Source organism: Mus musculus, chromosome 2 (assembly GCF_000001635.26).
Source record: "Mus musculus strain C57BL/6J chromosome 2, GRCm38.p6 C57BL/6J".
NCBI classification, from domain to species: Eukaryota; Metazoa; Chordata; class Mammalia; order Rodentia; family Muridae; genus Mus; species Mus musculus.
Window position 1 is genome coordinate 130,948,754 of NC_000068.7, and position 15,760 is coordinate 130,964,513.

Below are 15,760 nucleotides of genomic sequence, written 5' to 3' on the forward strand. Positions count from 1 at the left end.
GCTTTTGAAACCTCAAAGGTCACTCACTCCCAGTGACACACTCCCCCACAAGGTCACACCTCCTAATCCTTCCCAAAACAGTTCCACCAATCAGGACCAAGTGTTGAACCTATTGGAGCCATCCTCAACCAACCCATCACAGACAGTTTTTGAATCACCCCAGGCATAGTAATTAAAAGACACAAAGTAGTGTAGAACAGTGAAGTAACCTTATAAAATGGATGACAGCTCTAAAACAGGTGACAGGAGAGCGATGTGTAATATGAAAGGACAGTTTACTAGAGAAAGTAGTAGAAATGAGAGGACCAGGCTAACAATTCTAAAAATTTAGAATTGAAGACAAAATGTGGAAGGACACACATATACAAACACAATGATACTGCTTTGCAAAAGGAATGTTGAAAGAGGAATCTTTTAAATTATATGGAGAAAAATATAAAAGTCTTTTTTTTTTTTTAACATTTATGTATCCTGTGTGTTTGTGTGCCATAGTGCCTGTGTGGTCAGAAAAAGACTTGGAATGCTGTGCTGTGCTCCCACCCTGTAGGTGAGATCACTTGGGTTACCCAGGTCATCAGGCTGGCAGCAAAGCACTCTTCCTCTGTGAGCTTTCTTGCTGACCTAAGAAAAAATTGAAATACTAACTATGATTAACACACCTTGAACACTGTGTGTAAACAACCAAGAGAAAAAAAGCAGCAGCAAGAAAACAGTATGGCTCAGTACTCCTGAGCACAGTAAACAGTGTGAGGCAGGGTGTCCTGAGACTTTTCTTTTTGCCTATGTATGTTAAATTTACTGCTGAGCACATTTGCAACTTAGTAATACTGATAGGTACAAGAAAGAAAAAAAAATACCCTAAGGAAAAGACGTAGGATGTAGCCCAGAGGTGGGGTTCTCGCCTCCATGTGCAGGGCCTCTAATTATATGTAGCATCTCAAAAGAATAAAAAAAAAATTTAAAGCAAGATCTTCCAGAAAATCTTGTGCTCTCTTTAGTCCAAGGATTTAGAAAGACAAAACTTTCAATAGTAATGTCTCTATGCCAGCCAGATGCCACAGAAATCTAGCCCTGGCCTGATCTGTGCCAGTAAAGCTAAGTGGGGAGCCTGGATGTCCTTCCTTACCAGGATACAGTAAGATGCCCCAACGACTAGGGTTAGCACCAGAGACACCAAGTAGTCATAGGGCTTTCAGGTTCACCAGTTGGAAATACAGCTTCTGCCCAGACAGTGCCAGTAGAGGCCATGTGAGGACATTGACCTCTGCTGTCAGCAACAGTAATGGCAGTAATAAGTTGACCTTCTCCATCCTATGGGAGGGGTCTAAGAAGGCATAAAATCAAAGAGGATCTAGAGTCTCACAGCATGATATACAAAATCTGCCCAGCCAAGAGCTAATATGATCTCGTTTTGAATGAGAAATCAAAGAGACATTGACATTAGGGTGACACACATTAGAATTATCTGACAAGGAATGTAGTGCTAAGGATGAAGTCTGGTGCTTCCCATACGCTGAGCATGCCTTCTACCAACTGAACGACAGCCTCAGCAGTGGGCTGGTGCTGCAGTCTGGAGTATGTCGAGGTGTGTGAGATACAATGTCTGTGATTAACTGTGTCAGCATTAAAAATGGAATTTTAAGGTGGCCTACCTAAAACACTACAATGAGCAGCTACACACATATAAAACAAATGAAAGAATAGAAAGTCTCACCAAAACAAATACAAGACATAACAGGATACCAGAGGCCAGGTTAAGGCACTTGTCCAGCTGGGCCTGGTGACCCACTTGGGTGGAAGAAGGAACCAGTTCCTGGCAGTTGCCTTCTGATTATCTTTGTGCCTTGGCAAATACATGGCCTTGCCCAAATAAATAAATGTAATAATAATTATTAGAAAGAATCTTAAGTGGAGGGCCTGGAAGATGGCTGAGAGGCTAAGAGCATTTTCTCCTGCTCACAGCCAGCTGGGACTTCTGTTCTAGAGGATGTAGATGCCCTCTTGTGGCCTCTGCTGGCACTGCATGCGCATGGTACACAGATAGGAAGGCAAGCAAAACACTCAGACACATAAGATAAAAATAAATAAATCTAAAAAGAGAATATCAGATGGAGTTGTAAAATTGAAAAATGCAGCAATGGAAACAGAAATCCCAGTGGGTGGATTAGCATTGGCAGGACAGAGGCAAGAAAGAGCCAGCGAGCCTCCAGACAGACCATTAGAAATTCCACAGTCAGAACAATAGGGAGAACAGTAAATCTTACATTAAAAGAAGGCCAGGGCCTGGTAGCAAAAGGTTTTAATTTAAGCACTTGAGAGGGAGAGGAGGCAAATCTCTCTGATTGGGGGTTGGGGTTAATGGTGAATGCCATGACACCCTGCTCAGAGTTAGCCTTCTCCCCTAAAAAAATTTTAAATTCATTTTCAATGCTGACACAGTTAATCATAGACATTGTATCTCAGACACCTCAACATACTCCAGACTGCAGCACCAGCCCACTGCTGAGGCTGTCGTTCAGTTGGTAGAAGGCATGCTCAGCATTCGCGAAGCACCAGACTTCATCCTTAGCACTACATAAAACTGGGTGTGGTCATGCACACTTATAACTTCAGCACCATGGAGGCAGAGGCAGGATGATGAGAACTTGAGGATCATTCTCAGTTACATAGGGAGTTTGAGGTTAAGCAGGGGTACAGGAGGCCTGTCTCAAACAAACAGACAAACAGACAAACAAACAAACTTCAAAAAACTCTTGAAGTACTAGGCCTAGTACGTGCTGAGATTGTAGGTATATGTCATCATGCCTGTTGTAGAATGAGTGAGAGCGGACTCCATAGGCTTATAGATTTGAATCTTGGTGTCTGTCTATGTCATGTCATCCCTGCACAAAAGCCCACACTAGGCCCACACATTCTCTCTGTCTGCTGCATGTGGGTTAGATGTGAGCTCTCAGCTGCTGCTCCAGTGCCATGCCTGCCTGCTGCCAGGCTCCAGCCATGACGGTCAGGGACTAACTCTCTGAAACTGTAACCAAGTTCCCAATGAAATGCTTTCTTTCATAAGTTGCCTTGGTCATGGTGTCTCTTCACAGCAATAGCACAGTAACTAAGATACCTGGCTCCTCCCCTCCCCACCCCACCATTATTTACCATAAAGTAAACAATACACAGTTGGATAACATGATACTGAAGTTATTTTCCTGTTTCCTGATGTAACCCAATTTTGGACAAGATTAAGCCTTAAATAGCAAGCTGTGAGGCAGGATAAAGAAAAAGCTCGCAGGCCAATGTCTGCTTTACCAAATTCTGTTCAGCAGTCTAAAGCTGCCGTCACTTCGACTCCTGTGATGGCATTTCCATCACTATCTTAGATATTCCCTGGGTCACAACCTTTTAGTACACAGATTGCAACTCTGATGGAATGGCTGACTGCTTGGCTAATTAAAGCAAGCTAGAGTTTGTCTGGCTTCCTTGTCTGAATGGGGAGGTGGTATTTACAAAATTTTGTAAATAAACTACTATATTTGCATGATGTATATAAATTTGATGTGGCTGCTTTTAAATCATTTAACCTAAACTGTCCCACAGAATCATCTGTTTGATTGGAAAGATTGTAGCTTCAAGAGAATTTCTGCTGAACCTGAAATGATTCATAATGATGTGTCTGAAGAATGTGTGCTATCACCTACGGTTTTTGTTTTAGTTGATATTTGTACTTTAAGATTTCCTTTATGTATGTGTGTGTGTGTGTATTTATGTGAATGTATACCTCATGTATGTGGTGCTCAAGGACACCTGAAGAAGGGCTCTGGAGCTGGAGTTACAGGGAGTTGTGAGTGCTAGGAAAGAAAGCTGGGTACACTGGGAAATCAAAAGGTGCTTCTAACCACTGAGAAATCCTGCCAGCCCCTTGGTTTATTAAAAATATCAAACAAAACCAACACTAGTTACATAAGTATCTCTCTCTCTTTCTTTCTCTCTTTCTTTCTCTCTCTCTTTCTCTCTCTCTCTCTCTGTCACACACACACACACACACACACACACACACACACACACAAAGGATCCATAATAGTTCTTCTGTATCCCGGTTAAATATAAGTTCTTAGGGGCTAGAGAGATGGCTCAGCAGTTAAGAGTGCTTGTTGTTCTTCCAGAGGACCCAAGTTCAGATCCTAGTACACACATCAGGCAGCTCACAGCTACCCATATCTCCAGCTCCAGGAAGAACCAATCAATGCCTATGGCCCATGCAAGCACCAGCACACATATGCTCCACAAACATCCATATATATAGCTAAAAGTAATAAAAATAAATCTTCAAAAAATTAATTCTGGTTGAACTGAAAAAGATCACCTAACATTTAGAAAAAGCAGTTTACTAGTGAATAGGACATAAATCATGGTATCAAATATTCTGTTGTTAAAGGAAGCAACTAGAAAAAGCATGTGTTTGAAATAACCAATGGATACAAAACAAATGAGGCAACCCCAACATCTGTCAGTACCTTGCAAACCAACACAATAAATTTGATTTTATTTAAATCGTAGTTATTTTTCATGCTAGTAGTTTTGAAACACAATAAATTTGATTTTATTTAAATCGTAGTTATTTTTCATGCTAGTAGTTTTGAAACCAAGATCTAGATTTTGTATAGCCACATAAATACACATTAGAATTGCAAACTGATACGAGCTTCATCTTCATCAGTCTCTCTTCATGAAAAGCAGTTACAGGGACTGAGACATGACTCAGCAGTTACGGCATGGGCTGTTCTTCCATACGACATGGATTCAATTCTCAGTGCCCAAATGTTGGCTCACAACCATTTGTAACTCTGGTCCCAGGGGATCTGACACTCTTCTTGGCTTCTATGGCCACTGTATTCATACGGTACACAGACACATATGCAGGCAAAACTCAACAAAAAAAATAAGGTTTAAAAAAAAGAATTAGAACTTAAAGGCACTTCATTCCGTCAGCACTAAATCAGCCTCTCTGGAGTCTTCCCACTTCATGAGAAAATCGTCAGCTCTCCACTGCTGTCTGTGGCTGAGGAGCAGGACCTGGACAACGTTCAGAGATTGTCAGTGCATCTCTTTTCTTCTTTGGTTTGCTGTCATCAGGTTCACTGTCACATTCCCTTTGTACCATCCTTCCTTTAACAGCCTTTTGAAAATGCAGAAATGTTGGATGCTGCCTTCAGTTCACACAGGCTGTCTTTTTAGCTCCTCATCTATCTATGCTTAATTTGTTAGTGGTGCTCACCCATGTATGTGTTTATGTCATGAAGCCACAAGATGAGCCTTGATTGAGTCTTGCTGTCAGTGTGGATCACAGAAATGACACCCTATCATCTTTGCTTCCTGCTTGTTAGAAGTCATTGATTCTGCTTATACTCAAGGCCCACAGTATTATACTTGGGTGTGAACCCCAGGAAGCAGGGAGGTGGGGGGTGTCATGGATACTACTCAGATATCTGACTGTTGTGATATTTCATCAGTTCTCATTGGTCCTATCTTTAAAATCTGCCCTACATCTAGAGCTGGCTGTGGTGGTGTGTGTGGTGGCATCAGTATCAGAACTTGGATTACAGAGGCAGGAAGATTGTGATTTTTGAGGCCAGAATAGGTGCATACAAAGATCCTGTCTGCAAAAGAAACAAATGTGCAAATAATTATAACTACTTTACTAATAGCCTAACTAATAACCACTGCTAGTGCTGTGTCCACGAAAAGGTGAAGTAAACTGTGAAAATGACTTCCCCTTCTGTGTGACACACGCCGTCATGTGATTTTACTTGTGTCTCATCATTGTTTTTCCTTCTGTTTGCATGTGTGAATGTTCACATGTGGAAGCCAGAAGTCAGTGTTGAGTGTCTTCATAATTGATCTCTATTCTCTTTGTTTTGAGACAGGGTTTTGAGACTAAGCCCAGTGCTCAGTGATTCATCCAGTAAACTGTAGGGAGCTTCCTGTCTCTGCCTCCACAGTGTTGGGATTACAAGCATGATCCAAATTATGTGACAAGCGCTTTACTAACTTAGCCATGTCCTCAGCTCCCCACTCCCCTTTTCTTTTCTTCTTCTTTTTTTTAGACTTACTTGTTTATTTTTATGAATGTCTTGCCTGCATGCATACACACACACACACACACACACACACACACACACACACCCCACATGCAAGCAATTCCAGAAGAGGGCATTGAATCCCTGAAACTGGAGTTCCAGTTAACTGTGAGCCTGTCATGTGCGTACTGGGAGCTAAATCCGGGTTCTCTGGAAGGTCAGCAAGGTCTTACCTGGGAGCCGTCTCTTTAGCTCATGTGTTTCTCTCTTGAAGCAAGAAACCTAGGAATCATTTTGAAACTTCCTTCACAGCCTTTATCATAACTTCACGTCAATTTTTACCTACTCTTTCAACAAATACATGTTATATTTACTTATTTTTATGTTTAGCCTGCTATTGGTTTCTACTTAGCCTCTTGCAGTAGAGTTCTGTCAGATTTATGTTTCTATTGCTTTTAATTTATTTGTAAAGGTGAATGGGAAAATATTTAAAAATTACAGATCCCATCATTTACTATATTCTTAAAAGCCATGGCTAGCCAGGCTTGGTTGTGCATGCTTGTACTCCCAGGACTCTGACAACTCAGTAAGGAGGAGAGTGAATCAGAAAATAGCGCCAGCCTGTGCTGCTTAGCAAGAAACAGAAACAAGTACAATCACACACATAGAAAATCCCCCATTAATACCATCCCATTAGATATAATGGTCCTGTATGACCATTCAACCACTGTTTGTCCTCTGTACTGCAGTAACAGTCTTCTGCCCTTGCCCGTGAAGCACGTGCGCACCCCGCCTCCAAGTGCTTTTGCACTGGTGTCCTCCGTCTAGATGTCCTGTTACTATATGTAAGGACTGGTTTCTCCTCCTCTTTACAGTTCAATCTAATTGTCTCATGAAAAGATCTTTCCTGACCATCTGGTTCAGACAGGTTCTCCCTGTTGTTGTTTTGTTTTTTGTTTTATAGTTCTAAATTCCTTTCAGGAACTTTTGCTTATTTTAAATTCCCTGAGTGCATACGTGTGCTTGTTGTTGCTCATGCTCGTTGTTTGGGCTTACTTTACTATCAGCTCTGGATGTGGTTCACAGAAGGTGCTCAGGGGAGCACTCTCAGCCACTCATCTCACACGGGTTATAGATATATGTATTGATGCTACGTTTGCTTGTGAGCCATGTTTTAAAGATTAGAATATCTTTTCTATGTGTACTCTATCAAAACACATGTTAGGGCTTTATCTATTTTATACAGATATTGGTGTTCTTGCTTTACTAATTTTCATGGAATTTCGGTGAATATTAGTATTTTAGATAGGAAGACTTGTCTCAAAATGTAGCTCAGCTGGTTGAGTGCCTGCCTGCATGTAGAAAGCCCTGTATTCACTCTCCAGCACCTCAGAAGTGGGCCATGGTGCATATGCTGTCATCTCAGCACTCCGGAGGGAGAGAAAAGAGAATCTGGAGTTCAAGGTTATCCTTGGCTATATAACAAGTCCAAGATCAGCCTGGGCTACATGGCATCCTGCCTCAAAATCAAACACCAAATCAAAAAGCTCACATCTTGATCCAAAAGAAGAAGGTAGAGAGAATACACTGGGAAAGTCTTTGAAACCTCAAAGCTAACTCCAAGTGACAGTGACACCTCCTTAGCAGGGCCATAAATTCTAATCCTTCCCCAAAGCCCACCAACTGGAGACCAAGTATTCAAAGATAAGAATCTATGCAGTCCATTCTCCTTCAAACTACCACAGTAGGTTTTCTTAAAAAAAGAAAAAAGAATATTTTAATTGATTGTGATTATTCAGTATTATTCATGAATAATCATGAACTACATGGCAGGACTATAAACTATTATTTTTTTTAAAGATTTATTTATTTATTTTATGTATGTGAGTACACTGTAGCTGTCTTCAGACACACCAGAAGAGAGCATCAAATCCCATTACAGATGGTTGTGAGCCACCAAGTGGTTGCTGGGAATTGAACTCAGGACCTCTGGAAGAACAGTCAGTTCTCTTAACCACTAAGCCATCTCTCCAGCCCCTATAAACTATTATTATATTTATAAAATATAAATCCGTGAGTCTGTGCACCCCTGTGTGCACATGGATGGGACATCTTTGAACTGGATTATATCATACTTAGAAGAATACAAGATACTCTGTTTTGTCATTTGGGTGAAAATATGGTCTGTTTATTTTGCAGGTATGACCTGACTTCTAGGGAATGGCTTCCACTAAACCATTCTGTGAACAGTGTGGTTGTAAGATATGGTCATTCTTTGGCATTACATAAGGTAAACTATCTCAACTCTTCACCAAGCAAGAAGTTCAACTCTTCCTGTTGCTTTATGTCATTGAATACTATCGAGCTTTGGTTTTAGTTGGTATAAGCTTTGTTTTGATGTCATGGAGGTATATAATTCACCAAGTTGTCACCAAGTTGTAATTGGAAATTGAAGTTAGAACGATTTTAATCCATGGTGTCTTGCATTTGGATACTCTGATCACAGTTAACAATGAAGATTAAATAGTGTCAGCAAGCCTATGCCCATTATCAAGTCTAGCATACTGCATGCGTGTGACTGAGTAGCCATTGTTATCTCCTTGTTTTGAGCGTATATTGTAGAATGAGGCAACTGTATTTTCCACACCATTTTCGTTCTGTAACACGTTTCATGTAGAGAAGGTGATTTAGAGAGGGGAAGAATGTGATTGTATTGGTTGGTTCTTTCTCTATGCTATTCCTAGCAAGTCACCGAAGAGCTCATGTTACTCACACTTCTTAAGCTGGGATCACAATGAGATTGTGAACCACTCATTGTTGTTTTCCAATATAATTTTTAAAAAGATGTATTTATTTTTATTTTATGTGTGTGGGTGTTTTGCCTGCATGTATGCCTGTGTATACTGTTCCTCCAGAGGTCAGAAGAGGATGGCATCAGAACTGGTGGCTGTTAGCTGCCATGTGGGTACTAGGAACTAAACCCGGGTCCTCTGCAAGAGCAGCAAGTGTTCATAAACTCTCTCTCCAGCCCTAGAGTTGATTTCTTAATGGTTTTAAAAATCCTGTTTACATCTTTCTTATAGGATAAAATCTACATGTATGGAGGAAAAATTGATTCAACAGGGAACGTGACCAATGAGCTGAGAGTATTTCATATTCATAATGAATCATGGGTATTGTTAACTCCGAAAGCTAAGGATCAGTATGCAGTGGTTGGACACTCAGCACACATTGTTACACTGGCATCTGGCCGTGTGGTCATGTTGGTCATCTTCGGTCATTGCCCACTCTATGGATATATAAGCGTTGTGCAGGAATATGACTTGGGTATGTATTTTTTCCAGTGGAGGCATCTTGAATATCATACTGAGAACCCCTGCCCTTATTATTAGGACACCGTAACAAAATTCAGCATGATCTTGATCCAGTACCTTGTCTTGAAATAGTATCAGTAGATAACTGGTGAGATTGAGGTTGTTGAAGTCCCTGTGCAACAGCTGTTTCTTACTTGTCAAGGTCTAGTCTTGGCTTGGGAGGGGTTCTGAGGAAAGGGGTGTCAAAAAACCCAAAAAGTCCAATTGTAGGTCCAAGCTGGCAGCTGTATATTGCATTAAGGAAAGCTGAGGGAAATTTGGGATATTTATTTCATCTATTAGTCTACATCAAGCAAGTCAAGCGCTCACAGTCAACGTTTGCACCCTCAAATTAGTAACAAAAGAGGGGGAACTGAGGAGTCCAGCATGGTCCTGGTTGGGACAGAATGACATGGTTCCAGCCCTGAGACAGGGGCAGCAGGTCCGGGCCTCCATGGATGTCACACTATGGACATAAACCTGTTTGTATAATAATGTACATATTTCATGCTCCTCTTCTGAGTAATGTCCTTCTGTTAATGTGAATGACTTCATGATAATCAGAGCCAGTGTGAGTCTGGGAAGTAAATGGTGGGACCTTCAGGACAGCTCTTAAGGCTGTGGAAAAGAACATGAGTTCAAAACCATATACTTCCTCAACTATACAAAAATAGAAGGATGCAATATGAATTGTATGAGGGGCTTCACAGATCTAAAGGAACAAAAGCAGCTTCGCTGTGAGCCAACTTGTCAGAAAGATATTGAGTAAGCAGTTAAAGAGATTTAGGGAGTGCTGATTGCTAGAGGAGGCCACCCAGCTAAGTTTGTGCTTACAAAGGCAGACAAAGTCCTGAGTTCAGGGTGGGCCTGGAACAGAGCAAGGTTAGTTAGACCTTGGTGTGGTAGAAATGGTAATTTCCAGACAGGATACCCAACTAGTTTTTGTGCTTAACAGAGGCAGGTAGATCTCTGAATTCTTTTGTAATGTTAAAAGGAAATGTGTGCTTGTTGTCTCCCAAGGGGCCTGAGTCCCAGGATGCTGATTTATAGGAAACCTGGAGTAACTGGGTTTATGACCTGCAGGAGACGAGCTATCCAGAATGTTTTTTGCAATAGCAAGAGAGAACTGCCTGGAGAACTGCCTTCAGCAAAGAATAGCAAGAGAAAGCTGTCTAGAGAGAGAGCTGTCTGTAGAGAAAGCCGGTCAGAGAGAAAGTAGACTGGAAAACTGTCTCCAGCTTGGACCCACAATTTGACTTTTTGTTTTTGTTGACAAGTTGCCCTCCCCCAGAAACACCTTCCTCAGGACCCCTCCCAAGCCAAGGCAGGGCCTTGGCCCTTCTTGTCAGCTTGCAAGGAGCCAAAGATAGCATTAAATGCTTTGGATATCAAAATAAGCAAAATGCAAAACAGTAAACACTCTAAAATAATTCTGGCTAGTCCTTTAAATATTAGGCCAGTGCACTGTTATTTTACCTTAATGTATAATCTTGTGTTACATTTTATTGTTTTTATTGTATAATAGGAATGTCAGAATTATAATTTTGTAACATTTGTTTGACATTCCTGTGAAAATGCATCTAAAGATCATTAAAGTGCATCTGAAGATCATAAGGACTCACTGAGGAGCACAGGGAATTAAGTGTCTGCTTAAGAGAACTTTGAATCTTTAATCTTTAGAATTTGTTTTAAAAATTTGAATCTTGCCAGTGTGGTGGCGCATCCCTTTGGTCCCAGCACTCAAGGGGCAGAGGCAGGTGTATCTCCATTAGTGTGAGGCCAGCCTGGTCTACAGAGCAAGTTCCAGGCCAGGCAGGGTACACAGAGAAACCCTAGCTTAACAAAACAAAACAAAATATGAATCTTTAAAAACTTGTTCTGTGAAAATTTCATACATGTATACAATATAGCTTGTTCATATCCACCGCCATTCCTTCCAGCTCCTCTAGGCTTTCCCAGTGCATCTCCTTCCTAGCCTTATGGCCTCCCTTTCAGGGTGAAGGTTAGCACACTGAGTCCAGTTAGTGCTGATCCGATGCAGTCTTGTCTAGATGGTCTTCTTTATAATAAGGTGAAAGTATATCCTAAACTTCCGTCTTTTGCTCTAAGGTGTTTAGACTTTAAACTAATGTTTAAATCGTTTAAATAATTTATTATTTCATAAGAAGAGGAGCCTGCAACATTGACTTTAACTATTGTCTCTTATCCAGAAAAGAACACATGGAGTATATTACATACTCAGGGTGCTCTTGTGCAAGGGGGTTATGGCCACAGTAGTGTTTATGATGACAGGACCAAGGCTCTGTACGTTCATGGTGGCTACAAGGCTTTCAGCGCCAACAAATACCGGCTTGCAGATGACCTCTACAGATACGATGTGGATACTCAGATGTGGTGGGTGTTTTCCTAGAGCTTTCCCTTGGTAGTCTAGAATCTGCAGAGGCAATTGATTAAAAATACTGTGCTATGGTTTGACTTTTGTTCAGCATTGTATGTAACAAAGTTAGGAGATCAATACAGTAATAGAGTTAAGGTACTAATGGTGCTGTTGCTGTCTGTTAGTGCTTAGTGCTTTAGACCTGATTCACTGAACTCTAGCAAGGTTTCCTCTCTTCAGAATTCTCAGCAATAAAAGCTGTGCTGATTTTATCCATACTTAAAAAGCATATCCTTCCTTTTCTCTTTTTGGTGTTGGGGATCAAACCTTGTACATGAATAGGCTATACCATCTTTATCCATTTACATCACCAAACAGGATGCTCTCGTGCCTATTTGATAGGGTTTTCACTCACTTCGAACTGAAACTTGGGTTGTAAGAGTATGGTACTTTTAGCAAATGGAAATAAATTTGAGTTATGATGCAATTATAAAGCACTGGTCTCTCTGTATTTCCCTCCTCCTTCTACTCCCTCCCTCTTCCTTTCTGACCCCCTCTCTCAACATACATTAGAGACCATGCTTTGACTGTCAATTTATGCTGTGCTGAAGATCAGGTCTTTAGTGGCTGTGAACCACGGAGCCTATGCAGTGGAAGTTCTGGTCTCTGGCTTTTGCCTTACTAATAAAACACTGAGCATAAATTTTGATTTGTATTTCACAATTCTTACCTGGAATTCTTAAGTGGAATTATGGAGCCATAGAGAATGAACATTTTAGGGCTTTTAATATAGTTTCCCGAAATTTTAACAGATTTTCATGATTGTTAAAGGAAGTGGCTTACGTATAGGGGGAAATCAAGTATTGCACATTTGAATCTAAAGTTATAAAGTAATTACATTTAAATTGGCAAATAAGTATTCTTTTAAAACTAACCTTATATTTATTATTTCTAAATAAACTCAAAAGGACCATTCTTAAGGACAGCCGATTTTTCCGTTACTTGCATACAGCTGTGATAGTGAGTGGAACCATGCTGGTGTTTGGAGGGAACACACACAATGACACTTCCATGAGCCACGGTGCCAAATGCTTCTCCTCAGACTTCATGGCTTATGACATTGGTAAGCTTTCCAAAGATGTTTTAGCTTCAGGAATATTTTCTTTGCTGATGGAAAGATCACTATGTTAAAATAATTGCACCATTTAAAAGAAGTCCAGGTGGTAGAATTTGCATTTAATTTGAGTAGGGTTACACATCTATTGAAAAGCATTATTTTGGATTAAACTACATTAAATTCTTTGTGAAATCACTCTTCTTAATTGCTTTAATTCTTTTTTTAGGTTGAGTTAATTGGTATCTTCTTTCTTATAAGTGCCTTACATAGTAGTGGTGGTAGTTGTAACCACCAGTGTTATGTTAAGTTTGATGGGATATGCTGTTTCCTAGAAACCTGGTTTTACACATGCTGTTGATGTCAATATACATGTGGCCAGAAGAGGGCAGTGTCTGTTTATTCCTGGAAAATAAACATCAGCTGCTCTGTTGTGTAAATATCACCCATGTGATGTTCTTTCTGTTTATTTGTCTTTGCATTTTGAGACAGCCTCACTATGTAGTCTAATTGGCTGAAGCTCAGTATATAGATCAAGGTGACCTTGAACTTAGAGAAATCCTCCTGCCTCTTCTGAGTGCTAAGATTAAAGATGTGTACTACGAATGAAAAAAAAAAATGTGTACTACCACACCTGACTAGAGATTCATTTTAAAAATTATTCTTATTGTGATAAAATGCTCAGAATAACACTCACCATCTTAATGTTTTAAGTAGTTTAGATTTAAATATATTCCTAGTGTTATTCATGTTATAATACCATCTGCTTGCCGACTTCTTGTAAAACTGAAACTCTGCCCTTAAACAATAGTTCCTCTCTTCATCCCTCACTCCAGCCTCTTGAAATCATTTTCTATATCTCTATGATTTTGACTAGTCTAAATTAGGCATTTTTTAAAAAAAATATTTTGTTTACTTGTATGTGTATGAGTGTTTTGCATGCATGTATGTTAAGCACACCATGTATATTCAGTGCCCATAGAAGCCAAAAGTAGGCATAGATTCCCCAGAGCTGGAATTACAGACTTTTGTGAGCCACCATGTGGGTGCTGGATACTGTGCCCAAATCCTTTGGAGGAATAGTGAGTCTTCTTAGCTGTTGAGCCATCTTGTCAGCCCTAGATGTTTGTTTTTAACAAACGTGTTTTTGCCAGCCATTGAGTTTTTAAATTGAGAATGGGGGGTACACTATAGTTAGTCCTTAGCTTCAAGCTTGTGGAAGCAGAAATGAGAAGACAATATAATCTTAACTCAGGAGGATTCTTGCTGGCTGAAACAAAGATGTGAAATTACCTCCGAGCACTCCTAAGCCACTGGGGTGAGCAGGGTGGTCTGGAGAGGCCTTGAAGAGAAGCTGTCTGAGCTTGTTCCTGGGGACACTGGGAGTCAAATAGACCTCCTGGGCAGGGGGATTTAGTGCAGACAAGAGGCAGGAAAGTACATGTCAAATATTTAGGACTTTTGAACCGCTACCTTTCTTTTGTCATGGTAACACAGAAGGTAGCAGGTGACTGTTAGACTAGAATGTTCAGATCTGATTCAGAGTGCCAGGGATCGTTGGTTGGTCTTGTGTAAAGTCTCACAAGTGATAGAATCATATGTGTGTCTTAGACTTTTTTTGTTGTAGGTATTTTAGATTTTTCTTGTTTTTCCTTTTTGTAAGTCTGGCCCTCACACTATGGTCCAGGCAGGCTTAAGACTTATGGTAACCATCCTACTCTGCCTTTATGGGCCACCATGACCAATTTAAGAAGCTCTCTTGGGTGGCATTGTGATAAGTGATCTGGAAGGGGCATATTGACAGTTAGCAGGCTGCTACTGCAGAAGTCCTAATTAGGTTTGTATCAAGGCCATGGAAGGAGCAGTGACTTCTAGTACCTGGCTGTTGTGTGTCTTGACAAAAATATAACTGCCCTTTCTTCCCAAGTGTCTACTATGGACCACCTTTGCCAAAACTAAAAGCAGATTCAGAGAAAAACATATCATGATTGCACATGGCTATAATCCCTGAACTTAGGAGGATGAGAAATATGGCAAGATTGAGACCAGTCTGAACTATCTAGTAAGACCGTGTCTTTAATAAAAATAGTAAAAATTATAAAATCAGGGAGTAGGATCTGGGAAGAAGAGAATGAAGTAAGTGTGGGGCATATCCAATTGGAGATGTCTTTAGGACAGAGCTGATTGCTGAGAGGTGGTTGTAGGAGAGGTGAGTTATTGTGGGGCATAAAAGATGAGCAAGAGTCAGAGACAGTTGGAGAACAGAGTCTGAACAAGAGTAGAGACTAAAGAGAGTGTCAGAGAAGCAGGGAGAAAATAGGTGAGATTGATGACCTGTGAGATATGTTAATGGCCAGAAGAGTGGCTAAAAATGACTGGAGAATCCTTCAGACTTGTCAACAAAGAAATCCTTTAGCCTAATTTAGGGTGCAGGCGGCTGAGGAAGGACATAGGTGAAATATGTGCTCTGTGTGTTCATTTTTATTAAAGCTTATCTGCAAAGGCCTCAGATTTGCTGTGTACTTGTAGCTGAGGCTCTTTTGAACTCCTGGTTCTCCTGGCTCCACCTTCCCAAGTGCTAGGATTACAGATGTGTGCCCTAGTTAAAATAGCTGTATACCTAGCATTAAAAATTTTAAGTTAGAAAATACTGTGGTGCTCCGGGGATGCATCTCAGCAGTAGAGTGCTTGCCTGCTATACACAAGGCCCTGGGACTGATCCCTAGCACCACAAATACTAAAGCAGACATTCTGGTAGGGAAAACTGGTAGACAGCAGAGTGGTGACCATCAGGAGGGGGGTTGTGGGTGATGAATGACTACATTAATTAGAAGTTCTGTGCAGTATA

The 15,760-nt window shown here is 40.6% G+C and overlaps 1 protein-coding gene across 3 annotated transcripts in view; it reads left to right on the forward strand.

The window, feature by feature from the left end:
• The window catches only part of Atrn (attractin), a 123,904-nt gene that overhangs the window by 42,324 nt on the left and 65,820 nt on the right, over positions 1-15,760 (forward strand). For all 3 annotated transcript variants that reach the window (XM_006498606.4, NM_009730.3, XM_011239259.1), the window contains exons 7-10: positions 8,268-8,358; positions 9,152-9,395; positions 11,632-11,815; positions 12,767-12,921. In XM_006498606.4, coding sequence (XP_006498669.1) covers positions 8,268-8,358; positions 9,152-9,395; positions 11,632-11,815; positions 12,767-12,921 — 674 coding nt within the window. The remainder of the gene's footprint in view (positions 1-8,267; positions 8,359-9,151; positions 9,396-11,631; positions 11,816-12,766; positions 12,922-15,760) is intronic.